Here is a 16,503-nt window from a genome sequence, read left to right as displayed (position 1 = left end):
ATTTTGCCGCCATACACCTCAGAGTCCTACAACCTGGCGGCACATGCTAATTCTCAGCATGTTAATTTTACCGTGCTAGCATGCAAATGTTAGCATGCTAACAAATAGCATATTTCAAGTATTTATCATGAATTGATTAACGTGGACCCCGACTTAAACAAGTACAAAAACTAATTCGGGTGTTACCATTTAGTGGTCAATTTTACGGAATATGTACTGTACTGTTCAATCTACTAATAAAAGTGTCAATCAATCAATCAAGTATCATGTAATGGTTAGCATGCTAAATTCTTTAGCCCATTTTGTCGCCTTGAACCTCAGAGTCATAGAACTTGGTATGTGACATATGCTAACTATTAGCATATGTCACGTGCCAAGTTACCGTATTTCCTTGAATTGCGTCTGGGGCGCTAATTAATTTAAAACCTCTTCTCACTCCGGCGCTTACCAAAGGTATGCAGTAAAAATTTGAGTATGATGTAAGCTTGGACCTTACCCAAGGACACAACGGCAGTGACTAGGATGGCAGAAGCAGGGATCGAACTTGGAACCCTCAAGTTGCTGGCACGGCCACTCTACCAACCGAGCTATACCGCCCCGTAACTAATCATGTTAGCCGTTAAAATGCTAACATTAAAATACTAAGAGTTAGCATGTGTCACATAACAAGTTATAGGACTGAGGTTTATGGTTTAAAAAAAATTGGTTAAAATAGTTAGCATGCTAACTATAACTTGGTTCTTGACATGTGATAAGAGTTAGCATGTGTCACCTACCAAGTTATATGACTCTGGGGTGTACCACGACAAAGTTGACTAAAGAAACTCAGCATGTTAACAGTTAGCATATGGAACAAATTTAAAAGTAAGTATAATTATTATTTTGGTAGCTGCTACCTAATGAGTTTGCAGACATGGTTCTATTTCAACAACAAACAGTCCGTAGTGTGTTTTAAAGGGCTCATTTCAGCTTCAAAATGCTTTCCAAGAGGAGAAAAGGCCTTTGAAAGAACACGTATACCATTGAAAAAGATAAATAAAATTAAAACAAGTATATTTAATGTTTAAATGGTAAATTGAAAATGGGTTATACTTGTATAGCGCTTTTCTACCTTCACGGAACTCAAAGGGCTTTGACACCATTTTCACATTCACCCATTCACACACACATTCAAACACTGATGGCGGGAGCTGCCATGCAAAGCCCTAACCACGACACATCAGGAGCAAGGGTGAAGTGTCTCGCTCAAGAACACAACGGACGTGACGAGGTTGGTCGAAAGTGGGGATCGAACCAGGAACCCTCAGGTTGCTGGCACGGACACTCTCCCCACGGTATCGTGTGGATTGTTGAGGTTGTTCCCCTTGGGGTATTAGGACAAAGCAGAGGGCTACCAGAAAAGGTGGAGAAGACACTTAGAGAGGACACGAAGGCATCGACAGACAAAATATTGGCGCAGAGGGGGCGGGGTCACGTGGCGAATCAAGGCCACGCCTTCACCAAGGCAAGGAAAAAAAAGCACCAATAAGAACACCAGGTTGGCTGCGTCACAGTTGAAAACAAAACAATTGCTCAAAAAGGTTGCGATGACGTGAAGCCAGAAATCAAACGACCACTTTTTTTCCGTCCTCTATTTATTATAAACCAGAGCTTTTCTTCCTGTCGCTCACATATGCACTTGTGGGCCTCGACGCAATTAAAGCGTGTCAAAGGTTGTTAGGAAAAACAAAGAGGCGTTGTTGATGGAAGTGAAGACATTAGCATTAGGTATCCGGGTCAATATGGTTATGATATTATAACACCTGGGAGGGTACACCAGCAAATAAAAGTTAATGAATAATTTATGACATGAAATTATCTAATAAAAATTAAAATAATTTGGTAACAAACTACGGATGGTAGCTGAAGACAGAGTGATCAAATTAGCCTATGCTAACAGGATACATGTTAACCCGAGGGCGTGTTCGCAAAGTCAAAGATCATAACGTCGTCTTCCAGTGACGTCGCCGTTTTTGTTTATAGGTCAAGGCTGATGGCTTCACGGCATCGCAACACACGTGAAATAAGAGGGTGGGTGAGGTGAGTGGTTCCATTAAAGGTCCCCTATTATGTCAAAGTAAGATTCCCACGAGTGATATGTGTTCCCCGGAGCTTGTTTCATAAGCACCAAACCTGGGAGAAATCCATCATCTTCACTAATTTGGCAAAAAAGAGACACACAAAAAATGTCTTTTTCACAGACACGATGCCACCTCTAGCCTGTCTGTAGCTAGAAAGCCCGAAAAACCTTGCAAAATAAATAAAAGCTGTGGCGGGAACGTCCAACGGATGCAATCTTGTCCTTTCCAATGCCCCGACCTACCATCAAAAATTCAGCCAGATCGGAGCATGTAGAAAGAAGTTATGCCGTTATAAGTTTCCACCACAAGGGGGCGATGTTGGTCATGATCAGTATGGAAGGAGAACTCCTCATTTAAAGGGGAACATTATCACCAGACCTATATAAGCGTCAATATATACCTTGATGTTGCAGAAAAAAGACCACATGTTTTTTTAGCCGATTTCGAACTCTAAAAGAGTGAATTTGACGATTTAAACGCCTTTCAATTGTTCGCCTGTCGGAGCAATGACCTTTCACCTGTGACGTCACATCGTGAAGCGACCCGCCATTTTCTCAAACACATTACACAAACCAAGTCAAATCAGCTCTGATATTTTCCGTTTTTTCGACTGTTTTCCGGTACTTTGGAGACATCCTGCCTTGTCGGTGTGTTGTCGGAGGGTGTAACAACACGAACAGAGAGGGATTCAAGTTGCAACAGTGGTCAAAAGATGCAAAAGTCCCTCGTTTGTTTTGCACACTGTACCGACGACAGCTATGCTACGACAGAGATGGCAAGAATGTGTGGTTATCCTGCGGCACTCAAAGCAGATGCATTTCCAACGATAAAGTCAACGAAATCACAAAGGTGACTTTTGTTGATGTTATTGACTTATGTGGAGTGTGTTAATCAGACATATTTGGTCACGGCATGACTGCAAGCTAATCGATGCTAACATGCTATTTAGGCTAGCTGTATGTACATATTGCATCATTATGCCTTATTTGTAGCTATATTTGCATTCAGCCTTTCCCTCCCCCCACATTTTATGCCAAACAAACACACACCAATCATTGGTTTGAAAGCGATCGCCGAATTCGTCCGCGCTTCCTCCCGTGCCGCTGTCTGTCGTCCATCCATCCATCCATCATCTTCCGCTTATCCGAGGTCGGGTCGCGGGGGCAGCAGCCTAAGCAGGGAAGCCCAGACTTCCCTATCTCCAGCCACTTCGTCTAGCTCTTCCCGGGGGATCCCGAGGCGTTCCCAGGCCAGCCGGGAGACATAGTCTTTCCAACGTGTCCTGGGTCTTCCCCGTGGCCTCCTACCAGCTGGACGTGCCCTAAACACATCCCTAGGGAGGCGTTCGGGTGGCATCCTGACCAGATGCCCAAACCACCTCATCTGGCTCCTCTCGATGTGGAGGAGCAGCGGCTTTACGTTGAGCTCCTCCCGGATGGCAGAACTTCTCACCCTAAGGGAGAGCCCCGCCACCCGGCGGAGGAAACTCATTTCGGCCGCTTGTACCCGTGATCTTATCCTTTCGGTCATGACCCAAAGCTCATGACCATAGGTGAGGATGGGAACGTAGATCGACCGGTAAATTGAGAGCTTTGCCTTCCGGCTCAGCTCCTTCTTCACCACAACGGATCGATACAACGTCCGCATTACTGAAGACGCCGCACCGATCCGCCTGTCGATCTCACGATCCACTCTTCCCCCACTCGTGAACAAGACTCCTAGGTACTTGAACTCCTCCACTTGGGGCAGGGTCTCCTCCCCAACCCGGAGATGGCACTCCACCCTTTTCCGGGCGAGAACCATGGACTCGGACTTGGAGGTGCTGATTCTCATTCCGGTCGCTTCACACTCGGCTGCGAACCGATCCAGTGAGAGCTGAAGATCCCGGCCAGATGAAGCCATCAGGACTACATCATCTGCAAAAAGCAGAGACCTAATCCCGTGGCCACCAAACCGGAGCCCCTCAACGCCTTGACTGCGCCTAGAAATTCTGTCCATAAAAGTTATGAACAGAATCGGTGACAAAGGACAGCCTTGGCGGAGTCCAACCTTCACTGGAAACGTGTCCGACTTACTGCCAGCAATGCGGACCAAGCTCTGACACTGATCATACAGGGAGCGGACTGCCACAATAAGACATTCCGATACCCCATACTCTCTGAGCACTCCCCACAGGACTTCCCGAGGGACACGGTCGAATGCCTTCTCCAAGTCCACAAAGCACATGTAGACTGGTTGGGCAAACTCCCATGCACCCTCAAGAACCCTGCCGAGAGTATAGAGCTGGTCCACAGTTCCACGACCAGGACGAAAACCACACTGTTCCTCCTGAATCCGAGGTTCGACTATCCGGCGAAGCCTCCTCTCCAGTACACCTGAATAAACCTTACCGGGAAGGCTGTCTGTCTGTCGTGATATGGCTCATAAGCTTCAGTTTCTTCTTCAATTTCATTTTCGCTATCTGCCTCCACACTCCAACCATCCGTTTCAATACATGCGTAATCTGTTGAATCGCTTGCGCCGCTGAAATCCGAGTCTGAATCCGAGCTACAATGCTATACCTTTCTGTGCTATCCGCCATGTTTGTTTCTGGTGGCTTCCCGCAGTGACGTCACAGGATAATGGACGGGTGGATATAACGACGTTTAAAATCAGGCACTTTGAAGCCGTTTTTCGGGATATTGCGTGATGGGTAAAATTTTGAGAAAAACTTCGAAAAATGAAATAAGCCACTGGGAACTGATTTTTATTGGTTTTAACCCTTCAGAAATTGTGATAATGTTCCCCTTTAAAGCTGCGGCGGGAACGTCCGACGGATGCACTTTCGCCCTTTCCAATGCCCCGACCCACCATCAAAAATTCAGCAAGATCGGAGAATGTGGAAAGAAGTTATGCCGTTATAAGTTTCCGCCACGTGGGGGCGATGTTGGTCATGATCAGGTTGGAAGGAGAACTCATCATTTACGGTCAAGTAATGACATTTTGATGGTTGGTTTCAAGGAGCAGTTTTTAAATAGGCACTTACAGATCCAGCACTTACAAGGTGTAGTCATCATCACTAATTATGATCAAGATCTGAATTTGTGGAACCGTGTTATAATTGTTGAACATTTTGTGGTGAGCCATCAAAATAGTTTGGCGCCATGCCACGCCCACAACCTATGGCATAGGCAAAAATCCTCTGCAACCTATCATCGGGCATCTGTCTAGTATCTGCCGTTTTGACCGCGGCTCATTCGGTTAAAGTCCTGAGGAGTAAATCGTTAAAGTACGGACCCTGTATTTGGCCTAAAAAATCCTACAAAATAAATAAAAGCTGCGGCAGGAACGTACGACGGATGCAATCTCGTCCTTTCCAATGCCCCGACCCACCATTAAAAATCAGCCTGATCGGAGCATGTAGAAAGAAGTTATGCCTTTATAAGTTTCCACCACAAGGGGGAGATGTTGGTCATGATCCGTTTGGAAGGGGAACTTATCACAGCGACAGACATTAGCGCCAACTAAAAGCAAAGGTTAACACACTTCCGCTACGCTATACTGGCACATATAATACTGGTAGCATAATACGGGACCTTTAATTGGATGTTAGCTGATATCTGTGTGTTGTTCGGAGGTATTTACGTGAAGAAAGAGGGTGTGGCGGCGATGGCACAAAGCAGAAGGCGGTGGTTGTAAAAATGTGTCTGTGATTATTAAAGTGGCGGGCTTCTTCGCATCAAACGGACAAGCTGAAGGTTGTTTCAGTGTCATCATCCGTTTACATGCATCTTGGTCCGTGTTCCTTTAAAAAAAGCCTCTAGAACAGGGGTGCCCATACTTTTTTCCCGCAGACTGACAAAAATCTAAGGATACGGGGGCCATTTTGGTAGTTTGAAACCAGTAAAATATGTGAATTTACCTCAAAGAACGAGAAAATGCAATTTTGGTACATAAGTTTGTCTGAATGCTGAAGAGCCAAAGCCGAACTGAAATGCTAACAGTTAGCACTTTAGCCTGATAGCACAATGTAACGAAAACATGAGCAAAACGAGCTAGCATGCTAACAGTACTGCTTACCATTAACATAAGTGAAATATATACCTGCTTAAATACTGGAAAATCTAGCATGCTAATGTTAGCATACTACGATGCTAACTACCATGAATTGATTAACGTGGACCCCATCTTAAACAAGTTGAAAAACTTATTCGGGTGTTACCATTTAGTGGTCAATTGTATGGAATATGTACTGAACGGTGCAATCTACAAGTAAAAATTTCAATCAATCAATCAACGGTGACATCCATTAAGTACAAGAATATATTACTTTAAGGTGTGTACCTGAAAAATGCGTTTAAAATGCTAGCCTGCCAATGTCAGCATGCATCAAGTACCAAAAATATAACTGAGGTGTATAGTTACAAAATTAGTTTAAAAAGAGCTAGCATACTAAAGTTAGCGTGTAACAGGTATCATTCGTCAAGTAAGAAAATATTAGACGCTGAGGTGTATACCTGCACATTGTGCAAAATTAACAAATATGCCCGCCTGCTAATGTTAGCATGCATGGACCAAAAAATGAGGTGTATACCAGTGTTAATATACTAACAGGTAATATTCGTCAAAATATTTGACGCCGAGGTGTATGCCTGCAAAATGAACAGAAAAAAACTAGCATGCTAATATTAGCATGCGATTAGCTACTGGCCGCACTTTGGACACCCCTGTTCTAGAAGGACTACGGAAGGGGGCGTCTTGGTCCGGAGATGGCACCATTAATTCAAGAAGGTTACGGGGCGACAAGGGCGGGCAAAGAAGCACAGAAGGTGAGAATGAAGCCAGGGACAATAGCGCTGGTCCTGCAGAGGCGGTCCGGTGAAAGGAGAAACAACAACAAAAAAAGGCCATGTGGAGTTTCCTTTAGGACCTGAAGGGGGCAGCTTGGGACTGCTTTAGGAGTTCCTGGTCTGGGTGTGTGGAAAAACTGCACCGTGAATGAAATACACACAGGTGGCGCCCTCTTGAGGACGTGATGCTACAGTAGCTCGTCGCACATTGTGAAAAACACACACTGTACCGGGGGGTAGGCTCACAGGCAAGGACAGAGTTAATTAGCATAAATTAGTGATTAGAATATTCAAACCTCTACTAACGAGTTCTTCTTATTTACACAAGAACCTAATGGCTTTTCCCACTTTCCACGCCTGTGTGAGTCTCGGCGGTTCCTTTTGCAGCCATCGCAACCGGGCGGCGGCGTTTGCAGCAGCGAGAGTTGATGACATCACAGCATTGAGGGAGGGAGGGAGGGAGGGAGGGGGGCGACATACTGGTGACTCACGGCTCCTCCGTCGTCTTGAGCAGCTCCATCAGTGCACCCACGGCGCCAAAGTAACCCTGACAGGACGCACACGAGAAGTTAGCGCTCTTCGACCCCTGAACCGCCGCACGGAAAAGGGTGGAAATGTGTCAAGGCATGCACCTTAACTAGGTCACGTGTGCCATTATTCTTCAGATAAATGAGGGTTGTCCCGATACCAAAATATATTTCGATACGTTTCAAAATAAAGGGGATCACAAAAATGTCATTATTGGCTTTATTTTAACAGAAAATCTTACGATACATTAAACCAGGGGTAGGGAACCTATGGCTCTCGAGCCATAGGTTTTGATGACTGCATCTGGCTCTCAGATAAATCTTAGCTGACATTGCTTAAGATAAGTAATGAATAATTCTGATGGTAAACACAGTGTTGAAAAAAAAATACTTTCAAAATATAAAACATTCCCCTGCATATTAATCTAATCCATCCAATTAAGAAGTCGTAATAATGGTAGGAAATATTTTATTTATTATTGGTGCGCTTCAGAATAACAATGTTATTAAAAAAAAATAAGAGACTTATTATACTCTAAAAAAATTTCTTACCTAAACATTTGCGCGTTTTATCATTCATAGTTAATATTGTAAATCCCACATTCTTTATTTTCACGTACATTCTGGGTGTCTCAATCAGTAAAAAACATTTCAAATTCCATTCAGTTTTTTAAGGCGGTCTGTCATAACGTTTTTAGCTTTCAATCATTATTGTGAGGTTTTGTATTAGTGTTACTAAATATAGATGCATTTTTTTTTTATCTAAATCTGGTCCCCACGAGTAAAATAATTGCCCTGTCCTGCTTTAGAGGATAATCATTGTAGAATTGACTACTGTATATACATCTCTTGTACTTGGTATCCTTAGAGTCAATGTATGTGTTAGATCCACCCTTTTGTTTACATTCAGGAGCGCTATCTTGCTGTTAGCGGTTAGGTATTGCATCCTCCTGCAATATGTGATGAAGCCAGTTTAGCTAAACCTCGTCCTGCGGTGATGATACTTGTGAGAAACGTAGTTTATCTGTCGCCATGGCGGCGAGCATCAGTGATTCAGAAGTAGCTAAAACTTTCCCTCTTGCATTGTTTATAGCTTCAATTTCATTTGTTTTTTAGCCAAAACACGTCCATTCTTCCTTTTCTATCTCTACACTCTTCCTGTGTGTTGCCTAACACACGCCTCTGCTCGTTTTACCAGCAATGTCACGATGTGACAAAAAAATCAAGTACGGGTATTTTTTAGAAGCAGTATTGTCATGATCCGTGGCCCGGTACAATGTTTTTGTTACGTTCTGTTATTTTTGGAATCCCTTAGTTCCTGTTTTGTGCACCTCTGGGTTTGTTTTGGTTTCAATGGGGATTAATTGGGTTCACCTGCCTCCGGTTAGTGGTCGGCACGCTCACCTGCAGTCGACCACAAATCAGAGAGCTATTTAGTCACCTCTCTGGCCACACTCGTCCTGGCTTCTTTCTGTTACGGCGGGGTTGTGGCTTGCTGCAGGGTTCGTTCCCCTTGGATGCAAACGGACCACCCCGGACAAGACTTGCAGGTAGGAACATGATTTATTGCTCGAAAATGAAAGAAGCACCAAAAACAGAAAAACAAGACTAAGGGAAAAAAGGGCCGATCGCACTCGATGCTAGGGCTAACACTTAGCATAGACCAGAAACAGGAATACTCACGTAGCAGATGTGTGTAGCAAACAAAGAAGCCGGGACGAACGTGGCGAGAGAGGTGAATAAATAGCTCTCTGATTAGTGGTCGACGGCAGGTGAGCGTGCCGACCACTAACCAGAGGCAGGAGAACCGAATTAATCCCCATAGAAACCAAAACAAACCCAGAGGAGCACAAAGCAGGAACTTAAGGAGTCCAAAAATAACAGAACATAACAAAAACATGATCCGGGCCACGGATGACAATTATAGTACCGTTTTTAATTAATTAGTACCGTACAACCCTATGACAAACACAGCACAATTATGGAACCCAAAAAATGGACTTGAAATTTGTCACGCAGCTCAAAGTATTGTACAATAACACAATTTAGGGAAGGGGTGCCCAAAGTTTTTCCATTAATGGCTGCACTCTGAAAAATCAAAGCGTGTCAAAACCAATAATATATACATTCAATTTACTCTTTGGGGCTCCCTTTGACTTTGATATCGGGATCTCGGTTATAAAAATAAGTCAAATATATATATTTTTTAACACTCAAATCTCTGTATGAACTTAAGATCTATCTGTTGATATAAAGTTTTACATTTTTAGTTAAAGGTTTTATGCCCTTTTGTTAAATAAAACCCTGTTTTTTATGGCAAAAACACAAAATATGCAATACATATTTCAAAATGGAATATTTGATGTCAAATAATTGGAACCTTACAGAGGTTAATAGTTCATAACAACATTCATTTTTTAAATTCAGTATTATTGAGAAATTACAGGTTTTTTAAATCTCACTAAAATTTTCATAAAAGCGTTAAAAAAAATCTTCATACTTTTTTTTTTTCACCTTTAGTGTTTAAATATTTGAATCAACTTTAAATCTATCCTTTGATTATAAGTTTTGTCAGTTTTTTTAAAATGTTTTTTGTGCTTATTTTGTCATAGAAAACTGAGGTTTTTTTTTATAGAGTAAACACAAAATACGCAACATTTTCCCCAATAAATATTTCAAAGTGGAATATTTGATGTGAAGTAATTGGAGCCTTCACTAGGTCAATAATTCATAACAACATTGTTTTTGATTAATTATTTTATTCATCAACATTGCAACTTTCTCTTGTGACATTTTAGCTCTTTGCTCTTTTATTTCACTTTTTTTTGTAGTAGTATTTTTAGAACAAGTTGAAAAACATGTTCGCCAACACGCAAAGAAGGCGGGGGTTGGAAAATAAATGTAAGTCATTGACAATTTATAAAGATTATCAATCAATCAAAGTTTACTTATTTAGCCCTAAATCACGTGTCTCAAAGGGCTGCACAAGCCACAACGACATCTTCGGCTCAGATCCCACATCAGGGCAAGAAAAAAACTCAATCCAATGGGATGAGAATGAGAAACCTTATCACTGCCAATACAAAGCGGAAGAGTGTGTTTTCATTCCAGGTATAACAAAAATGGCGGTCTTACCTCGTGCTCCAGGAAGAGCGCTCGTAGTTGTCCCTTGGACCAGAAGTCCATGGCGTAGGCCAGCAGTTTGGTGGACACCGTGTTGATACGCAGGAAGTTGCCGACAAAAACTACACGTTCGATTTTCTGCACAACATCAAAAGTATGAAACTTGTCAGACAGCTTAGTGGAATGTACACCATACCTTATTATATAAAACCTTATTTTTTGAAGTCATAACTATATTATCCATGACTGTTGACAAAATGCCCAAAATAAATATTTTTTTTTAATTTTGTAATAATTATATGTAAAAAAAAAAAAAGGTATCACTATAAACTTAGTTTAGTTTATAATTTTCATTGCTGGGTCAAAAGTATACATACAGCAATGTTAATATTTGGTTACATTTCCATGGACAAAGATAAGACCTTCTGGAGGAAAGTTCTGTGGTCAAATGAAACAAAAATTCAGTTGTTTGGCCACAATACCCAGCAATATGTTTGGAGGAGAAACGGTGAGGCCTATAATCCCAGGAACACCATCCCACTATCAAGCATGGTGGTGATGGTATTATGCTCTGGGCCTGTTTTGCTGCCAATGGAACAGGTGCTTTACAGAGAGTAAATGAGACAATGAAAAAGGAGGATTACCTCCAAATTCTTCAGGACAACCTAAAATCATCAGCACGGAGGTTGGGTCTTGGGCGTAATTGGGTGTTCCAACAGGACAATGACCCCAAAACACATGTCAAAAGTGGTAAAGGAATGCCTAAAGCAGGCTAGAATTAAGGTTTTAGAATGGCCTTCCCAAAGTCATGACTTAAATGTGTGGACAATGCTAAAGAAACAAGTAAATGTCAGAAAACCAACAAATTTAGCTCAACTGCACCAATTTTGTCAAGAGGAGTGGCCAAAAATTCAACCAAAAGCTTGCCAGAAGCTTGCGGATGGCTACCAAAATCACCTTATTGCAGTGAAACTTGCCAAGGGACATGTAACCAAATATTAACATTGCTGTATGTATACTTTTGACCCAGCAGATTTGGTCACATTTTCAATAGATTCCTAATACTTTCATAAAAGAACCAAACTTCATGAAAGTTTTTGGTGACCAACAAGTATGTGCTCCAATCACTCTATCACAAAAAAATAAGAGATGTAGAAATGATGGGAAACTCAAGACAGCCATGACATTATGTCCTTCACAAGTGTATGCAAACTTTTGACCACGACTGTATATGTATTTAAATCCGTTAACTGAGCTAATTTTTTTTATGTTATTGTATTTAATTTCTTATTTACAATATATGATATAGTGATTGTGCACCACTATTCATTATAGTAGTCCTTGTACTGTAATATTCATAACAACAATATTAATAATACTGGGTCGTACCATAATACAATCGTTGCATTATGAAAACAAAAAACAAAAAAAAATCTGTCACTAAAAAAAAGTATAATTTAATAAGAAATATGATCGTAAACACTACTGAATAAATCCCTGATAAATCATGTCTTTGGATTGCTGGTCAAATGTAATTTTTCCAATTGTACACATTTAATGACACATTTAAGTAATTATTTAAAGATTTATTCATCTATTTATTGTAATTATTTTGCATTTGACCCTCCATATCTGTAAGCACGTTCCCACATGCCGTACTCCTCCACTGTTGTTGACTCCATTGGCGTGTTTGCTGCAGCTCAGCGTGCCATGATAGCCCTGTACAATGCTGCTTGATCGCCATGTCACAAGGCAACACTGTAAAGAAGCTCATCGCACGCAGATAGAAACAAAATCACAGGCCAAGGCAGGCAAGTTTGCCCGCTGCTGCAAGCCTTCAAAAGCAGGTTGCAGACATGCAAACAAAATCCATGTCGCTTTATTTCACGAACGTGTGCTTACCTCGTTGACGGCGCACATGCGTGCTATGGATCCGATGTTGTTAGTGATGGTGACCAGCATGGCTCGGGCCAGGTCCTCCTTGCTGATGGTATCGCGCTTCTCTTTGCTCATCATGTGACCAAAACTGCACAGAAATATGTCAAAAATGTAAATGCATGAAACAGGCAAAACAGTTATAAACTTTAGAATTTTTACCCTTTGCGTATTTAGCATAATCATGAGCAGGGCTGGGCGATTTGGCTGAAAACTGCATCAAATCGATAATTATTGATATTTTTTAGGACCCTTAAAAAATAAGTACCAGGAGAAATAAAAATTAATTGTAAAAATGTTTATTCAAAATGTAACCTTCCTAAATTATAAATCATCTTGGCTTTTAAGGAAATGTCAACACAAACAGGGAAACCAATCAGTGTAAACAAAATTGTAAAATCACATTGACCCCTTCACAGAGAATAATTTTGCCACACCTAGTGTGTTTGTGACAATCATTGGTACTTTGACTTAAAAATAAGCTCTTGAAATAAATAAAAAAAGAATATGTAAGAAATGCTTAATAAAGTGTAACAAAATAGTGCAAAGTGTGAAAATATAAACAGAGAAACCTGAGATTTATTTACTGCATGTTTATCAATTGTTTAAGCCAGTGGGTCTTAACCTTGTTGGAGGTACCGAACCCCGCCAGTTTCATATGCGCATTCCCCAAACCCTTCTTTAGTGAAAAATAAAATGTTTTTTTTTTTTCAAATTCAAGAAAGAATCATGTTTTTTTTCCTGGTGCACAAAATAATTTGTGCATAGACATCACCTTGTTCAAACAACAAAACCAACACAGTGCATGAACTAACAACAAATTACACAACTTACACACATTACCATAAATTGATTAGCGTGGACCTTGACTTAAACAAGTTGAAAAACTTATTCGGCTGTCACCATTTAGTGGTCAATTGGACGGAATATGCACTATACTGTGTCAACTCTTCCTTTGCAATCTGCTAGTAAAAATTTCAATCGATCAATCAAACAACCTGCAAATCAGATGGAAAATTAGAAAGTACATTGTTTGGGGGGTATCCATAATACGCTGATAGGGAGAAGTTTTTATTTACACAATAAGTCGAATGTTCAATGTTCAATGTATTTTATTTCGGCAATCTTCACATAAAACAAAGAACAACAACAAGAAAAGAAAAAAAAAACACACTCATTTGAGCAATGATTGAGCCGAAAGGGTGTAGGTTGAGGCAACGCTTATATAAACCTACTCCATCACAACAAGAACAAGGTTCAAAATACATAAAATCTAAAACATGCTTCACTTATATTACTTTTTTTTTTTTAAACAATATATAAGCAACATATATGTAGCACACGTCTCATATACACAGTTTAACATTTAAATCAAACATTTACATTTGTACACTTATATATATATATATTATATATACACAATTTATTTAAATTCCATATAAAGTGGTAATATATACATTTTAATATAACCTATATGCATAATTATGAAATCATAAATTTTATTTATATACATATATATCATTGTCTTTCTAAAACAATGTTTGCTCTTCTTTCTTATATTTACTAATGATAAATGATTTAAAAAGCTTTTTAAACTGGTTTATGTTGGTGCTGTGTTTTATTTCATCCTTTAAACAGTTCCATATTTTAACCCCTGCTATTGTTATACTCATTCGTTTCTGCGTTGTTCTACAAAATTGGATCTTAAAAAGTAGTTCTCCTCTTAAATTATAATTCCCTTCTCTTTGTAAAAATCTTCTCTGTAACCCTGTTGGAAGTAAATCTTTACTTGCTTTATAAATAATTTGGGCAGTCTTGAGTTGGATGAGATCTGGTAGTTTTAAATCAAATGTTTTTATAAATAATCCATTAGTGTGTTCTCGGGGTCCTGTGTTATGTATCAGTCTGATGGCCCTTTTTTGCATTATGAATAGTGGTTGGATGTTCGTCTTATATGTATTTCCCCAAACTTCTAGACAGTAACTCAAATATGGTAAAACAAGTGTACAATAAAGAGTGTGTAATGTTTTTTGATTAAGAATGTGCCTTGTTTTACCCTTTGATGTATGTAATGTGTGACTTCCAGCAGATCCTGTGGTCCAAGATCACACCCAAAAATTTGATTTTGTTTACTCTTTCTATACTAACATTGTCTATATATAATTTTACATCCATATCATTTCTCTTATTTCCAAATAACATAAAGTTAGTTTTATTTAGGTTTAATGATAATTTATTAGCATCAAACCATTTTTTTAGTTTACACATCTCCATGGTGACGGTCCTCAGGAGCTGGTGCAAGTCCACATCAGAACAGAGTACATTGGTGTCATCCGCAAATAACACATATTTAAGGTTTTCAGTTACTTTACAAATATCATTTATATACATGATGAACATCTTGGGCCCTAAGACTGACCCCTGTGGTACCCCACATTTAATATTTAACCAACATGATTTTTTTTGTGATATCTGTACAAACTGCTTTCTATCAGATAAATAACTTTTTATCCATTCCAGAACAATACCCCTAAAACCATATTTTTCCATTTTTCTAATAAGAATACTATGGTCTACTGTATCAAAAGCCTTCTTAAGATCTAAGAATACTCCTATTGTATATTTATTTTTATCAATACTATCAGTTATTTCTTCAATTAAATCTGTTAATGCTTGTGCTGTTGATCGATTATTCCTGAAACCATACTGCCTATCTGTTAATAATTAATTTTTTTCTACAAAGCCATCGAATCTATTTATACATATTTTTTCTAATATTTTGGAGAACTGTGGTAATATTGAGATTGGTCTGTAGTTTGTGAATAAGTGTCCGTCTCCCGCTTTGTGAATAGGAACAACTTTTGCAATTTTCATTAGTTGAGGAAATACTCCCATTTCAAATGAAAGGTTAAATAGATACGCTAATGGAGCATTAATTCCATCTATCACATACTTTAAAGTTTGCATGTCTATATCATCCACATCTTTGCTTGTTTTGTTCTTAAAACTTTTGACTATGTCCCTGATTTCTCTTTCTACTACTGGTTTTAAAAACATTGTTTTAGGGTTTGGGTTGATATAATCTGCTGCATCTATTTTTGTCCCTTCTACCTTTATCTCTTCTGCTAGTTTCGGTCCAATATTTATAAAATAATCATTAAATGTATTTACTATCACCTCCTTATCCTTAATCATGTTTGTTATTTTCCATAAAGTATGATGGGTATTGATTATCATCATTTTTATTTCTAATAATACCATTTAATATTTTCCATACACCTCTTATATTATTCTTGTTATAGTTCAGTTTAGTTATATAATAATCTTTTTTACACATTCTGATTATATTGATTAGTTTATTTTTATATTTTTTATATTTATTTTCATTTACTAAAGTTCTATTTTTTATAAATTCCTTATATAAAATTTTCTTTTTTTTTTTACAGGCATTTTGGAGTCCTTTAGTCATCCACGGTTTAAACTCGCCGTAGTTTGACTTCCTTTTATAATTTACTACTGGACAATTTCCAGTAGTCGAATGTGTCTTTACCTCTGTGGCGGAGGCTCCGCCAAACCCCTGAGGCCCACTCACCGAACCCCTAGGGTTCGATCGAACCCAGGTTAAGAACCACTGGTTTAAGCAGTGGTTCTCAAATGGGGGTAAGTACCCTTAGGGGTACTTGAAGGTATGCCAAGGGGTACGTGAGATTTTTTTTCAAATATTCTAAAAATAGCAACAATTCAAAAATCCATTATAAATATATTTATTGAATGATACTTCAACAAAATCTGAATGTAAGTTCAGAAACTGTGAAAAAAAATGCAACAATGCAATATTCAGTGACAGCTAGATTTTTTGTGGACATGTTCCATAAATATTGATGTTAAAGATTTCTTTTTTTGTGAAGAAATGCTTAGAATTAAGTTCATGAATCCAGATGGATCTCTATTACAATCCCCAAAGAGGAC

General features: G+C 39.3%; 1 protein-coding gene across 3 annotated transcripts in view; it reads right to left on the bottom strand.

The window, feature by feature from the left end:
* Positions 1-3,674: 3,674 nt before the first annotated feature.
* pank1a (pantothenate kinase 1a) overlaps positions 3,675-16,503 on the bottom strand; it is a 43,141-nt gene continuing 30,312 nt past the window's right edge. For 2 of the 3 annotated variants that reach the window (XM_061911298.1, XM_061911300.1), the window contains exons 6-8: positions 12,502-12,625; positions 10,612-10,737; positions 3,675-7,496 (exon numbers count right to left, since the gene is read on the bottom strand). In XM_061911298.1, the coding sequence (XP_061767282.1) occupies positions 7,437-7,496; positions 10,612-10,737; positions 12,502-12,625 (310 nt within the window). In that variant the 3' untranslated portion in view covers positions 3,675-7,436. Of the gene's footprint in view, positions 7,497-10,225; positions 10,550-10,611; positions 10,738-12,501; positions 12,626-16,503 lie in introns of those variants that run through there. The other variant, XM_061911299.1, reaches the window with a different exon arrangement.

The sequence above is a fragment of the Nerophis ophidion genome, linkage group LG09 (genome assembly GCF_033978795.1).
Source record: "Nerophis ophidion isolate RoL-2023_Sa linkage group LG09, RoL_Noph_v1.0, whole genome shotgun sequence".
NCBI lineage: Eukaryota > Metazoa > Chordata > Actinopteri > Syngnathiformes > Syngnathidae > Nerophis > Nerophis ophidion.
Note: the sequence above shows the minus strand (reverse complement) of the source record. Positions and strands in the feature narration are given on the sequence as shown.